At 34.6% G+C, this 23005-nt stretch overlaps 1 protein-coding gene and 1 pseudogene across 3 annotated transcripts; one reads left to right on the top strand and one right to left on the bottom strand.

The window, feature by feature from the left end:
• The first annotated feature begins 2666 nt into the window (after positions 1-2666).
• On the top strand, positions 2667-8492 carry LOC18448634 (NADP-dependent alkenal double bond reductase P2-like; annotated as a pseudogene).
• Positions 8493-11914: 3422 nt separating this feature from the next.
• On the bottom strand, positions 11915-23005 carry LOC18448635 (ACT domain-containing small subunit of acetolactate synthase protein). Of its 3 annotated transcripts, none has more exons than XR_016057380.1 (12): positions 22680-23005; positions 21476-21689; positions 20312-20395; positions 17208-17276; positions 16703-16786; positions 16458-16610; positions 15940-16035; positions 15751-15855; positions 15165-15409; positions 14885-15037; positions 13654-13719; positions 11915-12262 (listed from the first exon to the last, which is right to left on the bottom strand). XR_016057380.1 is itself a non-coding variant. In XM_088869268.1 (12 exons), the coding sequence occupies exons 2-12, from the start codon at positions 20716-20718 to the stop codon at positions 12179-12181; spliced, it is 1059 nt and encodes a 352-aa protein (XP_088725394.1). In that variant the 5' UTR covers positions 20719-21689; positions 22680-23005; the 3' UTR covers positions 11915-12178. The 3 variants fall into 3 exon arrangements, 2 of the variants coding, with proteins under 2 accessions (XP_088725394.1, XP_006858758.1); XM_088869268.1 differs by having other exon boundaries at positions 15165-15287; positions 20677-21689; XM_006858696.4 differs by having other exon boundaries at positions 15165-15287.

Below are 23005 nucleotides of genomic sequence, written 5' to 3'. Positions count from 1 at the left end.
ACTATCTATTTTTGGTTTTTCAAAAATTGAAATCAGGTCAATTTCAATTTTTAAAAAACCGCAATAGGTAATTTTCGGTTCTTCATTAGCCAAAATTTTTTCTCTCTTGTAGATCCTATGTGTATTCTCTCTACCTCTCTCTCTACACGACACGAATAAAAACGGTTGTTTTTTTAACTCTCTCCCCTTCGCCCAATGTCGTTTTTTTGGGTAAGTTTCTCTATATTTCATGGGGGGCCGGCCCAACGATGTGAACTCGATGGTGTTCTAAACCCATTGTTGTCCACGGTTTTCTTGTCAACGTTAAGGGACGAGCGGCTTGCAAAGTCTGACGCTCTGAGGGCTCGAACTATTTCTTTGTTTGTAGTTCGAGTTTCATCTTCAATAACAAATCATGAAAAGGGATTGGTGAAGACGGATTGAAGGGGGGTAGTTCCCCTCATTGCTCTTTGTTAAGTGCCTGAGCATTGCTCTTTGTTATGTTATCCTCTCGGCCTTGCCTGATTCCAGTCATTCAGACATGCGGTAAGGAAGATTGATTTGGAATCGCCGCTGGTTGCTGAACCTAAGAGACCTGCAAGGAAAAAAGGGGTTAGGTTAGGGTTAAGTTTCTACGTAACTTTTCTAGGTTTTTTTACAGAGAGAAAGAGAGGGTGGGAGAGAGTGTTGGAGTATTGCAAGTTCTCTAGAGAGAGAGAGGAAGAGAGAGTTTAGGTTTTTTTTTAAAGAGAGAGTAGTTTTCAGTTTTTTTAAGGGAAAGAGGTTTTTTGGTGGCTATTTCCGCAAATGTCCAGATAGAAGAAATAGGGAGGAGTTTAAAAGGAAAATTCAGGGTAAAGCGTGGGGTGAAAAGAAAAGGTAGAGAGAGTATGTTTAAAAAAAAAACAAAAATTCAGTTGTTCAAAAACCGAATTTAAAAAAAAATCGATTTTTAAACTTGATTAGTCAAAAGAGAGAAAAAGAGAGGTAGAGAGAGAATACGAAGAAGACCCACGAGAGAGAAATTTTCGGTAGGGTAGAAATTTTCGATTGTGTAGTTTCTGTCTTTTTTTTAAAAAAATGTTATGAAATTCAAAAAATGAATATATCAGTAACAACGGAAAGTATTCGGTATTTGATAATAACGAAAAGTAAAACGAATATTTACATAATTTTCCCTAAAATTAAAGATGTCTATGATTCCTGTATAAAGAAAGATCAAGCAGCCAATGTCTACCATATTCAGGCGCCCAATGAAAACCAGCAGCCAATGTTTACCATATTCAAGCGCCCAATTAAAACTCTTTAAAATTCTAAGAAAAGAAAATGTCTAAACGCCCTATGGAAAACATTGATTCCAGCATATGCCTAATTTGACCTATCATTTTTTCCTTTTTCTAAATTTTAGTAGTAAGAAAGGAAAAAGTTTATATAAGGTTGCAACCTTAAAATGTCCAATGGTAGATACACCTCAAAAATCCATAAAAAAATGTTGTTTTAATGTTAAAAAACACTCTAATCAATCATCTCGATATCAAGATTTATGAATATAAAAAAAAGAAAGATTTTGAGTTCCAGAAATAGTGCATATTGCAACACATTATCTAGACCGTTCATTTTCAAACTTATCGTATGTTTATAGATCTACTTGATTTTAACTATTTTTAGAGTTTCAACTTTTTATAATTAGAGATGAAAATAGATTTTAAGATAATCTCATGAATTTTTTACACCAAAATTATATGTTATGATAAAATTTGAAGGTGCACCTTAATTGGATTGTTTAAGGTTACAACCTTATAGTGTAAAAAAATTAAAAATAAAATAGTGTAAAGAGGTGACATTGTGATTGGGGGCAATCTTAGCCCTCCATTCAGAATGGACGGTTGGATAAGGAGAAGTATATAAGTTTTATGTTGTAGAGAAAACATAAAAAGCTTGCCCAACAAAAAATAGTGTTTAAGAACCTGGATTCATGGGGTGGATCATTCACTCACATATCTGTGTTGGATCCTTGCATAGGCAGCGATCCAGATCGAGTTGGATAAGTTTGAATTGTGAATCCAAAAAATTTTAAAAATAAAATAAAATAAAAATAAAAATTGGAATTCATGGGGTGAGGATTTAAAGGGATCGAGAAATTTTCTTTTATTTTTTTGAAAAAAAAAAAAATTTATAAGAGGGGGGTCTTATGGGAGAACCACACCGAACCTATACCGTCCCATAACCAATTCGGTCTCAAATAATTCCCATTCAAATGAACGATCCGGATAGATAATCACCGGGTTTTAAAACAATGATAAAAAAAAATGGATAATATTTAGCATATCCTAAATTTGTCCTTTCCAATAGAAAATGTCTTAAAACACACACATTTCTCCCTAGTCAAAACCCCACCCCTTTGGACATATAAAATAGCAAAACAGTGTACATTCATGAATACATGCATGAAACATAAGGATCAAATAATATAAAATTGGAAAAAATATATCTATTAAGAAAACAGATAGTTTTTGGTTGGCCCTTAGAGAGAGATTATTTTCAACTCATCTACATCATCTAGAGAGAGAGAGAGAGAGAGAGAGAGAGTGAGTGCAACTTTGCTTCTTTTTTCCCGTTATAAATTACAATACAATCATGTATAGGAAACCACAGAGGTGGAGAGAGAGAAGAAGAAGAGAGAGGCCATGGCAATTGGAGAAGAGGTGAGTAACAAACAGATCATATTCAAAGACTGTGACTGGTTCACCCAAGGAGACAGACATGAAAATGGTGTGCAGCACCATGAAACTGAAGGTACCGGAAGGGTCTAAGGCAGTTTTGGTGAAGAACCTTTATCTCTCTTGTGACCCTTATATACGGGCAAGAATGTCAATACAATAACAAAGGGACAAAGGGGCTATGTCGTGACCTTCAAGCCTGGAACGGCAAGTGCGTTGACGGTTCTCGTCTTTTATTTTTTTCTGGGTAATTCAATGGGGAAGACAGGCCCTAATCGTTTTTGAATTAATTAGGGGTTTTTTATGCTGTCAATAGGAATAAAAGCCACAACGTTGAACTAAAGTATAGGGTATGCTTCTCGTCGTTCATGTACTTTAATGGTGCATGTGGTATTTTAGTCATTTGGTAAGGGAATGAATGGTCTAGATGTTAATGTTTTATTGAAATTTATTCAAAAAATTATATATTATAAAACCATTTACTCACAGTATAGGAAGCCATACTCACCTTTAGCTATCAAAACTGAAATTGTACATCTTGGAATGTGCCACAAAGATCAAAAGTAAAGTTTTGGACTTTTATCCCATACAATGGCACACCATCAAACTTCAAATTCTACAACCAAATGGTCAGGGGTGATTGTGACCTCCTTGTATTAAAATTAATTAGTTTTATTATATACTTTTGTTTAAATAGTGGCAAATGTTGGAAGTTTCTTTAAAACTTCAAATAACATGCCCCAATCGTCCGCTTTCTTTAGAAGGTTGGGGGTGATGCCAATTTTTACTACAAACTTCAACTTCTCCCACTGCATATAATAGATACTTCATATGTGAGAACTTATGGCCTCAATAAGGGTATAGCCCTTAATAGAGCATAATGGCGGATCAGGATTCGTGTAACTGATCATAATTAATTGAAAAAAGCTTTGATGATGATCCATAGAAGATTAGATATTTTTGTTCATTTAGTTACTTAACTGTCCTTCGATAATCTTGATTGTGTATCAATTTTTTTGTTTGGGGGGCATTTTGGTTATTTTAAGAACTACTAAATGGTGGTATTTTGCTCCTTTAAAAATCGAGAGTCGATGTTTTTCCACAAATTGTTTCCTGCATACGTAAGAAATGAAAATGAAGCATCTAGGTGGTGTTTAAGGGTGGCAACGGATCGGGTCGGGCGGCTGGACTTGGACCCGAAAATATGGTGTGGGACCAAGACCCGACCAGACATGACCGGATCCAATTCAAAAATTAAAATATCTATGTATTTTACTATATTTAAATTATGGGATTGTATACAACGAGACCATATCTTTGGTACAAAGAGCTCATAATTACTTATAACAGTCCAATGTGAAATCTGATAGCTTGGGTGTACCACAAAGTTCGAAAAAACTTCTTTTAAATTTTGAGCTTAGTCAATGAAATAAATGCAACTACCCAATTTTACATCCAATGATCATGATTAATTGTGACCACCTTGTATCAACGGTAAATGATCTCATTATATACTTTTGCTTAAATTATTTTATATATTGGGACCCAAAAATATTACCGGATCTGTATCCGTACTAGGAACGACCAAACCTAGACCCAGACCCAAATAGTGCTTGGGTTCGAGATTTGGACCCATACTCGAATAGTGCCAGGTCCAAGATTTGGATCCGGATCCAACCCGCGAGGTACAACTCATTCCCGGATCCGGATTGGGTCTACCCATCGGGTCTCGAGTTGGGTTCAAGTCCATTTCCTCCCCTAATTGCGTTGTAGCATAGCCATAGTATGCTGCATGACACCATTGTATGGACCATGAGCACCATGCTTTTTTAATACAACACATGGTTTTTCACTTCTATTGAAATAATAAATTTGAAGGAGTGGACTAAAGGTATAGGTGGTCAGGGGTAACGCGTGCAACAAAATAACATCTTGAATTTCACTCGTACTACGGGCAAAAGATCCAATGATCTACCTAAAAAAAATATTTCATTAGCACTCTCTATAACTACCTTTCTTTAATCCAAATAAAAGATCATATGCTATGTGGAAGCAGATGCTCTATTCACTCCCTCGGCTAAAACATATCTACAAGTATTTTTAGTACCTCAAATTTTGAGGATGCAACCTCATCAACTTGGTAACATCCATATGCCCGAAAAAATGTTATGAGATAGAAACAAAGACCATCCAAAAAATTGGATGGTGTGATTTAATTAGTTAGGGGCTTAAAATCCAAATTTGTTTATTGAAAATACTTATCTGGTGATTTTAAAGAAGATTCCAAATTTTTGGGTTGAAAAAATCTTTCAACATAGCTCTTTTGCATGAGCGAGTAAATATACAATGTGTTCCCCTAGAAATACGCCACACTTACTATTCTTTTTTCAATCCAAGGGTGTGGTTCGTATGAGGCCGAGAGCACACTTTCAAATAGTATTGAGAAATGTGGTTTCAATATTGGAAATCTTTGTGATAGCCTTAAAATATGTTTTTATCTCTAATTATAAAATTTAAAGCTTCAAAAATAGTGTAGATCGAGCATAACTATGAAAATTTGAAAATCTTGAAAATTGACGGTCCAAAAATACATTACAAGATGCACTATTTACAAAACTTGAAATCTTTTTTTTTCTCATGTCCATGCATCTTGAGGTCGAGATAAATCTTGAAAATTGACGGTCCAAAAATACATTACAAGATGCACTATTTACAAAACTCGAAATCTTTTTTTTTCTCATGTCCATGCATCTTGAGGTCGAGATGATCAATGTGAGGATATTTGAGCATCAAAACAACCTCTTCTAGTGAAATTTTTGAGGTGTGCCCCAATTTGATTATTTAGAGCCTTGCACTTATATAAACTTTTTCCTTATTTTAATCTTCTTTCCTATACTCTTATGCAGGTGATAGATAATTTTGGTGTATGTAAGGTCTTGGAATCAGATCACCCTGATTTTAAAGAAAGTGACCTTGTTTGGGGAATAACAGAATGGGAAGAGTATAGCTTGATATCCAAGCCTTAAACTCTATTGAAAATTTAAATATACTGATGTACCTCTTTCCTACTACACTGGTATTCTAGGTATGTATTTAGTTGCTTTTTCTTTCTAAAAGTATTTTCCAGTATTTTAAAATCCCAAGGTCAAGCTAACCCAGGCCGATTCCATATTTGAGACAAGAACAGGACTAAGGTAGCCACCAATTCCAATCCAGATTAGTAATCATTGATTTAGATTGGCTATGTTTAAATCATTGATATAGCTTAATTACATTAATTCTATTTAACTACATTAATCCTATAGGTTTTTTTCTTTGTTTCTTTTCTGTATTTTTTGTATATTTCTCCCAAGCTTCTATAATATTTTCTTTCCACAACATTCACAAATTTTTTCCCTTCTTTGAATAACATTTGTTTTACAATCTCCCATGCCTATGTTATCATCTATTTTCATATTTTCTTCAAAGTAATTGTATTCTTCAATTGTTTTTTCACCATTTTTTATGAAACTCTATTATATAAGTCGCTTTATTGTGCATTGTTTGTAGGTAGGCCTGGGCTCACAGCCTATGCAGGATTTTACAAGGTCTGTGCCCCTAAAAAAGGAGAATATGTATATGTCTCATCTGCATTTGGGGCAGTTGGCCAATTTGCTAAGTTAGCAGGCTGTTATATTGTTGGAAGTGCTGGTACAAAAGAAAAAGTAAGTTACTCAATCTCACTGAGTTTCATCTCTGGACAAGTTTTTGTACATGCGGGCTCAGAAACTTGCTGTGTCTGATTTAATTGGACGGTTTAGATTGCACCGGCAAATCGAGGCAGGCCACAATCTGCACCATTCAACTAAAATGAATGGTGCAGAAGGAGAGGCAACATCTAAAAATGAACGGTGCAGATGGAGAGGCAACATCTAGGCTTGCTCACAAAAAAACACTTTTACCTATAGTTTCTCTATCAATTATGGGTGCAATATGAAGAATCCATCATCTTCCTGTCAACTAAGGATGTAACATAAGGAAGTCTCATCAAAACTCAAATGAATTTCTTTCAGGTTGATTTATTGAAGAATAAATTTGGGTTTGATGATGCATTCAACTATAAAGAAAAGCAGGATCTGGCAGCCGCTTTGAAAAGGTAGACACTTGTATTTTTGCAAATTAATACTTTACTGAACCATGAAGGAAGCCTGGAATTTTATTTTCTTTAAGTCATTACATTAAATATATTATCCTTACTATCACATGATTTCATTGGAAACTAGATTATCATATATTATTTTCACTTATGACTAACAAATTCATTAAGATGATTTATTCACAATATTTTTGTGGGTCAAAATCACAGTTGCAAAACTCAGGTAACGAAATACTCTGATTTTTTCCCCTCCAAATTGACCTGCTAAAATAGTTTTTTCTCTAAAATATATGAGACAAACTTTCAGACTAGGAATGTGCACCTTATGTACTTCTAAAAAGAATACATCAACATGGCGAAAATGGCACTCTCCTCCTCGAATTCCTTTGGAGAGAGAGACTTTCCAATCCTCCAAATGCATTTCTTCAGACCCCATTCGACTCAAAATATGCTCAAGGAAATCGCAGGGAATGTGTTTTTAGCCTTCTCTACATCAACAATCACAAGATATCTTGCAACTGATAAGCCCGCCAGCACACCTAAATTATTACAAGAACTTGGAAAGGTGTCCTATTCTACTCAAATATGCTCAAGGAAAAACCAATGAATGTGTTTATAGCCTTCTCTAGATCAACAAATATTAAGAGGTGTGAGTTAGGGATGAGAGAGAGTAGACTTAAGTGGGTTGGTCATGTGTAGTGCCGACCCAGTATAGCACATATTAGAAGGTGTAAGTTAGTTCACATGGAATGATTGAAAAGGACAAAGGACAGACCCAAAAGGACGTGATTGGAAGTAGTCCGAAAAGATATGGGGGCTCATGGCCTCACTGAAAGTACAACCTTTAATAGAGTAGAATGACGCATTAGGATTCGTGTAGCCGACCTCAATTAATTAAGAAACGGCTATGATGATGATGATTGTAAAAGCTCCACAAAAATCACCCCAACCAATTGGAATAGAAAACTACATGCTATCTACAGAATTGACTACCATGAATTGGTATACTGCATCTTATCTACAGAATTGACAACAACCTCTTCTTCTTCTTCTTCTTCTTCGTCCTTTTTTTTTTTTTTCATTTTTTTAGGGTTACATAACAATCACCTCATCCCTATCAACCTTTTCTCATATTTCTATAAATCAAGATACTTAGTTATTCTCTTGATCAAGTGTTTTCTTGAAGGCATTGACATCTACTTTGGGATTGTAGGGGGAGCCATGCTCGATGCTGTACTGCAAAATATGAGAGTACACGGTCGCATTGCTGTTTGTGGCATGATTTCCCGATATGGTCTCACAAAGCCTGAAGACATATACTCATAACAAAGCGAATCAGGATGCAAGGATTCAGAATACTTGACCACGTGGACATGTATCCTGAATTTCTAGAGACAACGGTTAAGAACATACGAGAAGGAAAGATAGTTTATGTTGAAGACATTGTGGAAGGCATAGAGAATGCTCCTTCAGCCCTCATCGGACTGAATGTTGGCAAGAAAATAATCTTTCTTGCTCATGACTGATGCATAATTTAACTACTATACACCTTGTAGATTTGAAGTACTCATAAAGGCTCTGGTGGTTTGGTGCAATTATGTCTGTAAAAACAATAACAACAGGGGAGAAGAAAACCATATGGATAGATTGCGTAGGTTGAAGAGTGGATATCTTATGCAGTTTGCATGTAAAGTCTATTGCATGTTGAAGTTATACTGAATGTTAAGTACGAAGGTTTGACGCCATATATATATATATATATATATATATATATATAGAAAAGTCCTCTCAACCTTTATAGGCGAAAATAAATAGTGATTTTGCCTATCCCCATCACCATTCAAATTTCATCGCGCGGTCACGATTGTCCGGTAGTATTTTATTGTTTTTTTTTTTTTCTACAAATCGGAAAGTCCTGAAATTTAGAGGGTTTGTATATCTTGATTTGTACATCTTGAGACGCATCTAATAAAAATATAAAAAAAATTATCTGCTAAATAAAAATTGATCAAAATACCTTCAAAACTTTTCAGAGGTATTTTGGTCAATTTTTTTAGTGTAAAACATTTTTTTTATATTTTTCAAAGATTCTCCTATTTTTTATGAATACACACTCTAAATTTCAAGTCATTTTGATTTGTAGAAAAGAAAATGAAAAATAAAACACTACCGGACAATTATGACTGCGCGATGAACTTTGGACGGTGATAGGGTAGACGAAATCACTGTTCATTTTCGCCTATAGGCGTTACGTAGTATTTTCCTATATATATATATATATATATATATATATTGATATTTTTCAAAAATTCATCTATTTTTAATGAACACAAGCCTAAAATTTCTAGTGATTTGGATTTGTAGAAAAAATATTAAAATTCAAACCCTATCAGAAATCCATGATCGTCTTATCGGTTCAAATTCAATCTAGACCGTTGGGCTCATATCTTCCAGTTAACCCTTGGGCTAACAGGAAGATTTTCCTATATATATATATATATATATATATATATATATATATATAAAGTTTTACTTTGTCACTTTAGACGTTTTCTAGAAAAAGTTAGTGCTTCATTACATCCTAATTTCTTTCTTTGGTTTTTCCTATATGTATCCTATATCTATAGAAATTCATAGATATGTTACCAGGTTTTTCCTATATGTATCCTATATCTATAGAAATTCATAGATATGTTACCAGGGTCAGTATATGCTAATATAGAGACTAAGTGTGTTTTTCAATTAAGGGCACAGGAGTCCATGTAGAAATTAGTCACCTCTTAAAAATGTATTTTTGAGATGGATTTTTGGACTTAATTTTTAACGACACGTATTCTCTAAACTAGAGACCATGAATACAAATAAATAAATAAATTTTAAAAATTAAAAATAATAATTCTATTAAAAACACATTTCAACAGTTAGTTTCCATTGTTTTCAGATGGACCACCTATTTGCATCCATCTTTAAGATGGATGCTTTATACCATGGGACCGCATATTGTAAAAATGCGGCCCAGCCCACATGAAACAATTTTTCCTTCAGTTAATCGATAATGTTACAGTATGTTCTAAATTAGATTGTTGAGTCTATTTCTCAACTTGTGTATATGAATTAGGTACACCTATAAATACTGATAATTTTTCTATAAAATCCAAAAAAATTCATAAAGAAAAATAGATTTTAAATTATTTTCAAGAGACCCTTATAATTCTAATGTTAGGTTTTCTACAATTTTGGTACTCCCACCAAAACCTATTCATTGTAAAAGTATTTATTATACAGAGTTTTCTTTTCCTCTCCCTCCTATATTGCCTATTGCAAAGTTAAATTATCTCACTACAAAGAGTTTATTTTCCTCTGTAATATTGGCGGCTTTTTTATAATAGAATCAAAAAAATTTCAAAAGGAAAAATAGATTTTAAACTTTTTTTAAAAGATCCTGATAAATCTAATATTAGGTTTTCTACAGTATCTTTAATTCCTCTAAAACTCCTTCACTGTCCAGAAACTTTTTCATCTTCTCTCTTTTCGACTGCTCTTTTTCCTATATTGCAAATTGTTCAGCCAAACCCCAATGAACAATCAATTAATGGTTATCCAAGAAAAATCTTAAGCCCAAACAAGTATGTTCAGAACCATAAAGGCCAAAATTGGTAATGAAGAAAATTTGATAGAAGATGGAGAATGATCACCAAAGATGGTCTATTTAACAACTAATCCTGATCAGCTTGAATTGGAAGCCCAAAATTTAAAAAGTTAATTTTCATAATGCTTAAAGGAATAAAATCCAACAATTAAATCATTTAACTTATGGGATTTCTTTTGAAAATAAGATCAGCAAGAAAGCAAATGTTGAAGCTATAATTCAAGAAATGCTACAAGACAAATCCCAATATTGTCGACATGACTTATCTAAAAATAAGAAACATTACAACAAATATAGAGGATTAAAACAGGTCAGAGAAAAGGACTATAGATAATTTCAGGCCAAACAGTTAGGCCAAGATGAACTAGACTAGGTAGTACTATTGATCGATAATCTTGCTAGAACAGAGGTAAAAAGGTTAATTGCCTAGGAGATCTTGTGTCACATCAGATAAAAATTTTATGGGTTCGCCAAGCAAAATAAGTTTGCCTGCCAAAACAAATCATGAGCAAGATTATATGCGGACATCTTTGAAAAAAGATTCCGCTCAAAGACGACAAAGCATTGAAGACTCTTACTTTTTGCATCAAAGAAGACATAAAGCATTCAAGACACGTACTTTTTGCATCAAAGAAGACAAAAAGCATTGAAGACACTACACTCTTGATTTTTGCATACTTCTACTCTTCCTCAGCTTTTCACTATTAACATCTGTTCATTAGTTTTTCCTGTCCATTCACTTTTTCTTGAAAAGATGTAAAATTTTACTATTTTTTTTTTTTTTCCAGTTATGTTAACTGTAACTTTTGAGTTTCTTCATTCAAATTGAGTAATTTTCCTAGCTATATCATTCACCATGAAGGGCTCCTCTAAAGTCAGTCAATGTAATAAATCATATTTCTCAAAGCTACCAATAAGAACATTGGTAAAAGAATTATACGAATATGATCATATAAAACTCATTTATTTAACCAAGGTAATTAACTACAATAGAAATTTTAATCAACATACAGAACAGTAACATGCATGCCATAATTATGTTGGTGTGATAGATTAGATGAGTCGCAACACAAGAAAGAATAGAATTCGAAATAAATAGAATCATGAGAACTTAAGTGCAGCACCTAGATCATAAGATGAAAGAAAGTACACTTAAGTGGGTTGGCTATGTGCGTCGTAAACCCAGTACAACACCTATTAGAAGGTGCGAATTGATTCAATTGAAAGGCTCAAAAAAAAGCAAAAGATCGACCCAAAAGGACATAGTTAGAAGTAGTGAAAAAATATATAAAAATTTATGGCCCTTACTAGGGCAGAATGACGAGCCAAGATTCTTGTAGCCAGCCCCAACTATTTGGGAAAAAGCTCTTACGATGATAATAATGATGATGGTGATGGTGCAATACATATCAGTTAAAGTAGCCACCAATAGAAACATTACTATGCAACAACCATTCAAATTTCCAATGATGTTTCAAACACATCTCTGTTGAGGAATCGCACACAGTTACCAAACCAATTCAAGAAACTACAAAAGCATCACTGCATAAATAGATATGTGCTCAAGAAACTACAAAAGCATCACTGCATACATAGATATGTGCTCTCTCTCTCTCTCCCTCTCTCTCTCTCTCTCATGCACACGAATGAGCATGCACACAGACCTCTTTAGTATGTTTTGTATTTCATCCCCAATTACAAAGGAATAGAAAATCCACGAAGGTATCTGGAATCTACTCCTGATTCACGAGCCAAAGCAATCCGGCCTGTTCTCGCAACCTGTGAGGCAAAGCAATGAAAAACTATTGACGGCTAATTAACATCAAAGTATTCATCAAGAACTAAGCAGCGTTACATGGACACCAACACTCGTGTCAGTGGCTTACAAGTCATATACGTCTAGTTTCAGCCCAGAAATAGGGGTGGCAACGGGTCAGGATCCAGGTCCGGCTGGACCCGAAAAAATGATATGGGACCTGGACCCTACTAGATCCGAATCTACCAGACCCAGAACCGAACCTGGACCCGGACCGGGATCCAAGCCCGAACCCGAACCCAAACCCAAACCCAATTGGACCCGATCCAAAAATTAAAATATCTATATATTTAACTATATTTAAATACATTTTATATATTGGGACACAAAAAAAAATACCGGACTAGGACTCGGACACGACCAACCAGGTTCAATTTTTGGACCCATACCCGAACCCAGATCAGGTCTAACCCTCAGGTCCCGGGTCGGGTCCGGGTCCATTGCCACGCCTACCCAGAAATATAATACAGCATAACAAATGTACAATTAATTTCTGAATTCTCCATCAAAACGACACCTTTTTTAATTATAAATGGGATTGTCTACAAAGACTTAATTTATCTTTTGTACATGGAGGTTTCAATCATTCTTGTCCCTTAAAATTTGTCCCTTAAATTTCAAAATGGGTGGGTTGTAAGAGCATCATTCAATACACACAAAGTTCCAAAAAAACTAATTTTCGGACTTCGTGACTTACCCTAAACCATTCAATTTGACATCTAATGAGTGAGAATGATTGTGACCTCCATGAACAAAAGATAAATGGTCTCTTTGTAGACAATCCCATCATAAATAACTATATTTTTCACAATTTAAAAACAATAGAATGCCTAGGTAAGAGGTAGTACACATGATCTCATTTCAGTAAGTCTGGGGTTCGAACCCAAGAACAAGTTCTACTTTGTTTTTATACACTCCTTGAGAAGAGCAGTATCGACACAAGAAACCAGCAGAAGGTCAATGTAGTGTAACACTAGAACTAACTATGGAAAATGGGTGCTATTAGAGATTCAACTCCAACCAGCTATTTCATGGAGAACTAAAAGCTCATGATCACAAGGTGCCATTTATAATCCACAAGGTTTTGGCATAAATTGAAATCAAAATTTCAAAAAAAGGGCGCGAATTATATAAGGTGGCAACGTTAGCTGTGGAAGTAGGGTTGCGATGTCTACCGTCCTTTTTAATTGGATAGTATAAATTTGACACGTCTTTTAAGACTATGTCAAGAAGTGGGATGTCTTTTAAGATGACATCTAATCCCAACCATCCAAATAAATGAATAATGTAGATTACTGCAACCTTAATTCTAATGCAACATTACATAAACTTTTTTCTTAAAAAATAGACAGACCTCACATATGCCGTAAGGCTCCAATAGCCTCTGTATAGCAACCAATTTGCCAAGATCTCCTGTGAGCTGCACAAAGTGAACAGAATAATTCAGTTTGGTATTTTCAAGGACAGTTACAAACTGGCACGTCGATGCATGATCGAATTATAGTGATACAAAAAAACAGTATGGAATGACATAAAAACATGATGTTATTGAATTAAGAAGAATACACTAACAAGATTTTATACCATGCATGGCAGCAACCACTTTGATGAGAAATCTACAATGCATGGTGTATCATGCATGGTATACATCACCAACGTTTATTCCAGATGAACAATTACCAGGTGCTCGTGGTGTTAACCACCACATTAAAGCTAACGTATACCAAGTAAAATTCATCATCACTGAAAGCAAAACACAGACATCATCAAGAACAAAAAATTACGAATGCCATTGGCGACCATTTTTGTGCTGTTCCCATTCACAAAAAATGGGTGGCTATAGTAGTCAATGTTTTATTTATCATCATCATATTTGTGGTAGGAGGTGTAATTAAAAAAAAAAGTGTGCATGGCAATTCCCTGAATAAATTATACAACACAGAATTCATGCCTACTTTTAAATGTGCACGTACTGTACAAATAAAAAGAAACAGCAATTACTAAGTTAATAATATATATCCATAGATAAAAGGCGTGGTTTGTATAGGGCCGAGGCTCTAAACCATCAAAGTTAGGCGCGCCTTTAAATAGTGTCTAAAGATGTTGTTTCAATACTAGACATCTTTGTGATGACCTGAAAATTAACTTCCATCTCTAATTATAAAATTTAAAGCTTCAAAAATAGTGTAGATCGAGCAGATCTATGAACACTTGAAAATTGACGGTCCAAAAATGAATTAGAAGATGCCCTATTTCCAGGAATTGAAATCCCTTTTTTTTTTCTACGTCCATACATCTTGAGGTTGAGATTATCAATTTGAGGACTTTTGGGCATTGAAACAACCTCTTCTAGCAAATTTTTTAGGAGCGCCCTAATATAATTGTTTAGAGACCTGCCCTTATATAAAATTTTACCAGAGATAAATCATTACTACAAGTAACACAAAGTAATAATGATTATTAAGAATATCTATATCCATTCAATTGACAAACTTATGACATCCATTTTAAATGAAATATCTTAAATTCTTGACAGGCCAAATGAAGAAAATCTATTGAATCCAGACTGGAGAAATGGCATCTACCTCAAGAGTGATTGTATGATCCGATACGTCAACAGCTTTGGCTCGGAAAATACTGGCAATCTCAAGCACCTCTCTTCGAGCAGCAGTGTTCACAGCAATCTTTATGAGCATCAATTCTCGTTGAGCAAAGGGCAAATGGGTGATATCCCGAACCTGGAAGAAAAAGAATTTAAATTTTGGTTTTTCATTTTCCTTTTATGGTGAGTGTTACAAGTTGGTTCAGGAGTACCAAAGGGTATAAGAGAAGAAAATCATGAGAAATTGGAAAAGTTTTATTCACCTCATGCACATCAATGAGTTTATACAATTGTCTAACCAGCTTGCTAATCGACTCGTCAGTTGCAGGAACAACAGTCATGATACGTGAGATCCCCTCCCTCTCTGATGGCCCAACAGCAAGGCTCTTGACCATACAGAGCAAAAAAAATGAGTTTCAGTCTTTCAGATAAAGAGAAGAGAGCAAATGTATATCACCTTAAAGAGCCATCATATAGTATGTGAAGCCTTGGAATAATATGTAGATACCTACAGATGCATGTATACACTACAGTCACAGAAGACAAGGAATATGTGGAGCCATAAACCAATTATAAAGAGAATTTCAAGTAAATGTATGAAACTTTTACATGTATTCTCCTCATCCTAAAATGAAATTGTGAGATAAAAGTTAGAAACTAGCATGCATATATGTACATGGCTATCCATGACCCTATGAATGCATGCATGCATGTATGTGTATATGCATTTATGAGCTGAGATATATGCATGGAACTTCTTCACATGTATGTTTCATACTTGATACCTGAGAAGTTGTATGAAGATATGTGAGCTTGTGTGCATGTAAGGAAATTTTTCAGTACATGTACCTGAATGTTGTAGCCTCGACGAGAGAAACAGCCAGTCACAATGTTAAGAACCCCAGGGCAATCGTTTACAAGGAGGGATAAAGTGTGAGATCGCAGGCCACTAGACTGCAACATTCATAAATCAGGAACAAAAAAGGAACTAATTTGGCAATAAAGATTGATATTTGTAAGTGTGCACCACATTCTTACATCTTCATCATCAAGAATACCCCAATGTGCATCAAGAACTTGATTCATCCAAACATCTCCATCTTCATCATATGGATCCACAGGATAAACATCACCCTGCACTTAATGAAATTGCACGATGAGTACAATTCAACATTGTGTACAAAAATTAATAATGGAACAATTTACTATAATCCAATGGACAATGGAAAACCATAATCAAATGGGATCATCAGTATTCTATGGAAGTGATGGAAGGTCCACCATTTGGGCAAAGTCATGATATGTGGATTCCACTCTCTCTCCACCTTCCATCATTTCATTGGATGGCGATCACCACAATGGACTAGAAATTCATGTAGCATGGATTATGACAGACTTGCTCATCAAGGAAAGTTGGTTAATCAATCTGAAATGTTGCTGCGGAAGAGCATGTGTGTGTGTGTGTGTGTGAGTGAACTCCTTTATTGAATAGACAAGCATGTGAAGGGAATTTAAATGGAAAATATTATGTTAGTTTAGAGAGGGAAAAGACATACCCCAGATGACATGTCTGAGCTGCCACCAATTGCACTCAAATTCTTTACAAGAGAACGCCCTGCTGGCATTCTGGCTTCAATATCTGGGTAAGATGCAGCTGAGAATCTCCAGAAAGGGGCAGTTGCACCCATTTTCTCTCTTCTTAGAGCAATCTATAAGAACCACAATAACCTTTAAGCTTGCCTTATGTAAGACATGTGAAGTATATCACACAAAAGAATTGTCAAAATTTAATGTGGATGACCTTTCCAGTTCTTGCAATCTCTCTGATTCCAAACTTTCTTAAGATCCTTTCCACTGCAACAATCTTCCCTGGATCTCCAGTCACCTGAAGTTTTGAGCACACAAATAAGAGATGTTATCCATGTCAAGTTTCTAAGATTAGTAACTCAGCATAGAATAAAGCAATGGACTATGGGAAAACATGGACCGTTGGGTTATCAACATCCATTAAAATGATGCACACTGATGGAGAGGTGGTGAGATGCACCAGAACAGGATATGGGTCCAAATGGGGGTTCCCTCTTTCTCTCCGTGACTGTCGATTATCCAGAGATGTCGATGACTCAAATGGCTATGGATTTCCCACACTCCATAATACTATTTGAAGCATATTATACATTCCCTTCCAAGAAACAGGTTTTTGTGAACAAGTTGCCACATAATGATTGGTGTATAATTTTCATGAGAAAAAAAAGTGGTTCTGAAATAATGAAACGGGAACATCAGAGAGAAGAGAGCTCTGGCACCTCAATAGTGAGCAAATCATCTGAAACGTCTACAACTCGAGCTCTGAAGATGTCTACTAGTCCCAGAACCTGAAGATTGAAATATAACAGCAGCATTTTCAATAGCTAGGTTAAAGTGGGGATCCTTTTGGGTCCAGATAACTAAAGTGTAGGTCAATGGGTTAATTTTTTTTTCCACCTCTTTTGTTTTTTTTGTTGACAAAGTCACCTCTTTTGTTTGTACACTCGAATACTCATTTATGTATTTCAACATGCAGACCATCTAACACAATGTGAGACAATAGAAGTCTAAATAGTAACCAAGGGGAAACTTTCTATGCTTCCCCTACAGCATAAAACTTAAATACTTCCCCTTATCCAACCGTCCATTCTGAATGGAGAGCTAAGATTGCCCCAATCACAATGTCACGTCTCTACACTATTCTATTTTTAATTTTTTTTCTATAAACTATTTTGACACCAAATTTTGGATGCCCAACCCTCTATTAAACTCACTATTGCGAAAAATATAATAATAAAAAATCCAATAAAATAAAATGACCAAAATACCCCTGAAAGTTTCGAAGGGTATTTTGGTCATTATGTTTTATCGAAAATTTATTTTTAATATTTTTTATAGGTGCGTCCTAATGAGAAGATGACAAGTACCAAATTTCATATTCATACAATTTGTATGAAAAAAACTAAAAATAAAATACTTTGAGATGTCGGATCAAAGATCAAACGGTGATTGGCTCTCTTTATCAAAATTGGATGGCTGGATGGTAGGGGAAGTATAGATCTTCTATGCTGTAGGGGAAGTATAGAAACCTTTCCCGTAAAACAATATACAAATTCTACTATTCATAGATATAAACATCTCACTTTCATAAAACAAAATGAATAAATAGAAAAAAAATTGAAAATTTGAAGAACAGCACCTTCCAACCCCATACACAAACATATGCAGGGATAACCTACGCGATAACAATATCAGACACGAGAATAAAACAACGAGCCCAACTCTCCATGCCCATCTATAAAACATGATGAGTGGTAGACCAAGCATGGCATCGTTTGAAATATAAAAAAAAAAAGACACAAGATGCTCTCATTGTAACCCTACAAGGAATAGATAACTTCACACATGATGACAGACAGCAACTTGTGAAGGCACCAATCTTTCTTTGATATCTTGGCAAGTGAATGAGCTAGCGATCTCAGGAACGGAGAAATAAGGGAACCCAATTGCAAAATGGACAAAACTTACAATATGAAGACATGAACATTATGAGGGTGCCAGTTCACATGCTCATACACATCAAACATGAAACCCCTAAAAATTTTAGATATGTGGTTTTATTTGCATAAATTCAAATAATCAGAATCATTGCTACAAAGCACTTAAATAGGGTTTAAAAATATCTCCCTTTTCCACATATGCCATATAGCCATGCCATTTCCTTGATCAATAATGTCCTTTATAGGCAGCAACATGTGCAGGTCACATGCATGTAATTGTTATAAGCAGTGTTTTAAAAAACGCCGAGTCGGACCGGACTCGCCCGGTTCGACTCGGAAATCGTGAAAAGGGGACCGGATCGCCTAAAAAATCGGAAATCGTCCGGTTCTAGAGAGAACCGGACGATTCTGTACAGTGAATCGCCGATTCACTGTACGGAATCGGCGAGTCCGAACAGTAAATCGGCGAGTCCGTACGGATTTTTTTTTTTTTTTTTTTTTTTTTTTTTTTTTTTTTTTTTTTTTTTGTTTTGTTTTGTTTTGTTTTGTTTTGTTTTGTTTTGTTTGTATTTTGTAATCCATGATAGATATTTTTGTAATACTTGATCGATTTTTTTGTAATCCATGATCGAATTGTTTTTGTTTTTTTGTAATCCATGATCGAATTTTTTGGTTTTTTGTAACCCATAATAGAATTTTTTGTAATCCATGATCGAAATGTTTGTTTTCTTTTCTTGTAATCCATGATCGATTTTTTTGTTTTTTTTTTTTTTTTTGTAACCCATGATAGAATTTTTTGTAATCCATGAACGAATGTTTTGTAATACATGATCGAAATGTTTGTTTTTTTTTTGTAATCCATGATCGAAATGTTTTTTTTATTTTTTGTAATCTATGATTGAATTTTTTGTTTTTTGCTTTTTTTGTAACCCATGATAGAGTTTTTTGTAATCCATGATTGAATTTTTTGTAATCCATGATCGAACTGTTTTTTTCTTTTTTTGTAATCCACGATTGAATTTTTTGTTTTTTTTTGTTTGTTTTTTTTTGTAATCCATGATCGAATTTTATGTAATCCATGATCGAATTTTATGTAATCCATGATCGAATTTTATGTAATCCATGATTGAATTTTTTGAAAATTTGTGATTTTTTTTTTTTAATCCATGATCGAATTTTTTTTTGTAATCCATGATAGAATTTTTTGAAAATTTGTGATTTTTTTTTTAATCCATGATCGATTTTTTTGAAAATTTGTTATTTTTTTTTTTTAATCCATATTATTCAAAGAGAAAATGAGAGAGATGATGATTCTGAGGCCACCCTATCCCAGCCATATTATTCACATATCGAGTCCCAACAGCAACAGTGTAGGGATGAGCACGAAATACTGTAAATTAAATGTTGAATGGCGGTTCATACAGGGAAAGAACATATCAATATTCGCATATTCATTCAAAAACATGAAAATTCTTAATGGAGTACCCTTATTTTTTATTGAATTCCTAAAAAACAATATTTATAATGAATTTTAATAATTTTTTCGAATTTTTTTTAAGCTTTATTCTGACCGATTCACCCGATTCCCGATCCGGATCGCCGATTCGCCGATCCGGATCGGTTTTTTGGAAGCCCGATCCGGATCACCGATCCATTTTTTAAACCATTGGTTATAAGATACATCCTTCACAGTAGGCATAGATGAATACAGTTTGTTAAAACTCATAAAAATGTCCAATTTAGTAAACTAGAAGTCTCTTGTCAGAGTTTAGAGGCATCATTGTTTCCTAGATCAAGAGATCTAAACTCATTCCAGATTGCAAATAAAAAGCAAATATCCAGCTCTGCTACTGAACCCGACGAAGAAAGGATCCAGCATTTACCTCAGCACGTTTGTTATGATCTACATTGACCTTTATAAGCATCAGCTCACGCTCTACTTGAGGCTCCTTAGAGAGATCTTCCACCTGTAGCAATGAAATTTAGAGATGCATTAGGCCAAAGAACTGATTATGAACATCTCCTTAAGTTTACCAAAAACAGAACGTGTATTGAATGTAATGCACTAATAACGTAATCCAAACCATTAGAATGATTTAAACCAGTTAAATATAAGAGTTCATTCACAGTAGTTTCATTCCGTTTTTTCTCTTTTTTTCTTTTGGTCATTCACAGTAGTTTCTCTTTTTTTCATCATTATACAACACAGTCCATTATCCATCAAAATGAATACCAAAAAAATGTGCACCTGTAAGGGGTTCCAACTTCCATGTCCTTTGAAACTTTGCATTTCCTTTGCAATTACTCGAACACAGTTATTGTTTCAGTACTCCAAACATACAGATTTTGTCCAGTTTCCCCCAAAAAAAAAAAAATTACTGATTTTGTAATTTAAAGCAACAAGTGGCAGCATGAAAATGGATTATATAAATCTTGCAGAAATATGATGTGTGCAAGAAACTGTAGGGGTAAAACACCATAGAGTTGGGCATAAAAAAAAAACAGAAATATAAAATCTTGCAGAAATGTGGTAGGTGTGCAAGAAACTGGACCACAAAAGTACCATAGGAGGTCAGTCACCAAAAAATAGAAACACATCAAAATCCATGGCAGAATAACTAATAAAATACTCAACTCTACCACTAGGTTGAAGCAATGGTGGAGGGAATGATAAAATATTCAAGTGTAACACCAAGTGGAAGGAAAGGATCCTTCTTCAAGAACAAACTGTCTACGAAAATAGCACCAGAATAGATTTAATCCAGTAAACAAGCGCTTGGTTGATCCATAGTCCTTGTCATCATTCACATATTCCTTGACACAGGTTCCTTTTACTAATGTAATAAGATCAAAATAAGAAAATTAATTACCTATATATGTTGCAATGGGACCATAATATCCCATCATATTGACACAAAGATATCAAAAAAACAAGAAAAAGGAAATCCATTTCTCAACCTTAAAACCATCAATACAATACAAATTGGCCAACAACAAGGACAGCACAGGGGATCCAAAGTTGAACATCAAAAGGGAGAGAGTGGAACCTTCAAAACGTTAACAAGCTTATACAATTGATTCGTGACTTGCCGCAAAACTCTTTCCGTACCAGAAACAACTATGGTGAACAGTGCCTTATCAGAGTTCAAACCAACTGCCAAAGAGTCAATATTGTAACCCCTTCTGGCAAACACACCCGCAATCCGATTTATCATCCCACTTTCATCCCCAACAAATACTGAGATTGTGTGACGTTGAACCCTATACAAGAAACAAGTCCAATAAAATTTCAAAATATAATAAAAGCGCAAGCCCTGTAAAAAAAAAAAAAGTGGAGTAAACATGCAATATAGTTCAGTAGCAAATAGTTGAAATAGAGGAAGATTAGCAATTTAATTATAACTTCATAGGTTGCAGAACTCTTACACCCAAAGTTCTCTTTTATGTGTCTTGGGTAAAAAATTTAAAAACTAGTTGTTCTTTGAACTCACGCTTACGTTGCGATAAATTGCTCAAGGAACCAAAGCAAATGTCAAGAATAAACTTTTATAAGAATCTAGTTCTGTTATCCATGAATAAATCACTTTTAGTAGCAGGCTAAACATACACATTATATCAGAGCCTAATAATTTATGACTAAACATATAAAGTGAGAAATATATGTGCAATGATTAATGACTTATGTATATGAAGCTCAGTTAATCAACAAAACCCAATTAACTAACTTGCAAATGAATTATACAAGAATCTAGTTCTTCTATCCATAAATGAAATCACTGTTAGTAATAAATATGAGCATTAGGTCATAGCCTAATAATTTATGAAGAGCATATAAACAAATACATGATTTTCTAGATTCATAAGCCAAGTATACATTGGTTAATGACTTACATATATGTTAATACTTAATGCATGGGAACAACCAAAACTGTAAATGATATAGAGTCATGATAACCAATAGAATCCATCAGATACAGACATGCATTATAAATGCTTATTTTAAAGTTACATAATTTCATGATAAATCCAGTTATGGGACTACAGAATTTCCTAACACCCACTAAGTTAATCAACAACACCCAATTAAATAACGTGAAAATGAGTTATACCAAAAACCCAACAACCAGTACCAAAATGAGGTAAAACCCAACCCACAATGCCCCAAAAAAGACGCATACAATAAGAAATACGTAATTTAGCTTGATGGAAACAATCAACACCCAAATTGATGAAAATCTAACTGAGTCTTACTTGTTCAGCGCTCTCGAAGGAGCAGCATCTGGTATAGCGACTCCATTGGAGCTGGCCCCATCAGCGCTAGCAGAAACCCTAGAATTTGATCTCAGAACCAGGCCATCCTTTCTAAAAATGGAGAGTTTATGGGGAGAAAAGCCTATACTAGTGAAGCTTGGTATGTATGAACGATTTACGGCTGAATCCAAGCTATACAAGGATTGAGAAAGTGATTCAGTGTCCAGAAATGGTGAAGAGCGTACTGAGAAGGCAGCCATGGCTCCGAATTCACAGCCACCTTTGGACTAAAACCTAAGAAAAATAACACTCTCTCCCACTAACCT

This window comes from Amborella trichopoda, chromosome 6 (genome assembly GCF_054954075.1).
Source record: "Amborella trichopoda isolate Santa Cruz 75 chromosome 6, AtrichopodaSantaCruz75HAP2 v2.0, whole genome shotgun sequence".
NCBI classification, from domain to species: Eukaryota; Viridiplantae; Streptophyta; class Magnoliopsida; order Amborellales; family Amborellaceae; genus Amborella; species Amborella trichopoda.
Note: the sequence above shows the minus strand (reverse complement) of the source record. Positions and strands in the feature narration are given on the sequence as shown.

Excerpts from the sequence above, each read along its gene's own strand:
- LOC18448635 (XM_006858696.4), bottom strand. The coding sequence starts at position 22,939 with ATGGCTGCCTTCTCAGTACGCTCTTCACCATTTCTGGACACTGAATCA. Across the intron at positions 20,396-21,475 it reads AGCTTGTTAACGTTTTGAAG|GTGGAAGATCTCTCTAAGGA; the intron begins GTTCCACTCTCT and ends TCATTGCTACAG. Across the intron at positions 16,787-17,207 it reads ATGATTTGCTCACTATTGAG|GTGACTGGAGATCCAGGGAA; the intron begins GTGCCAGAGCTC and ends TCAAAACTTCAG.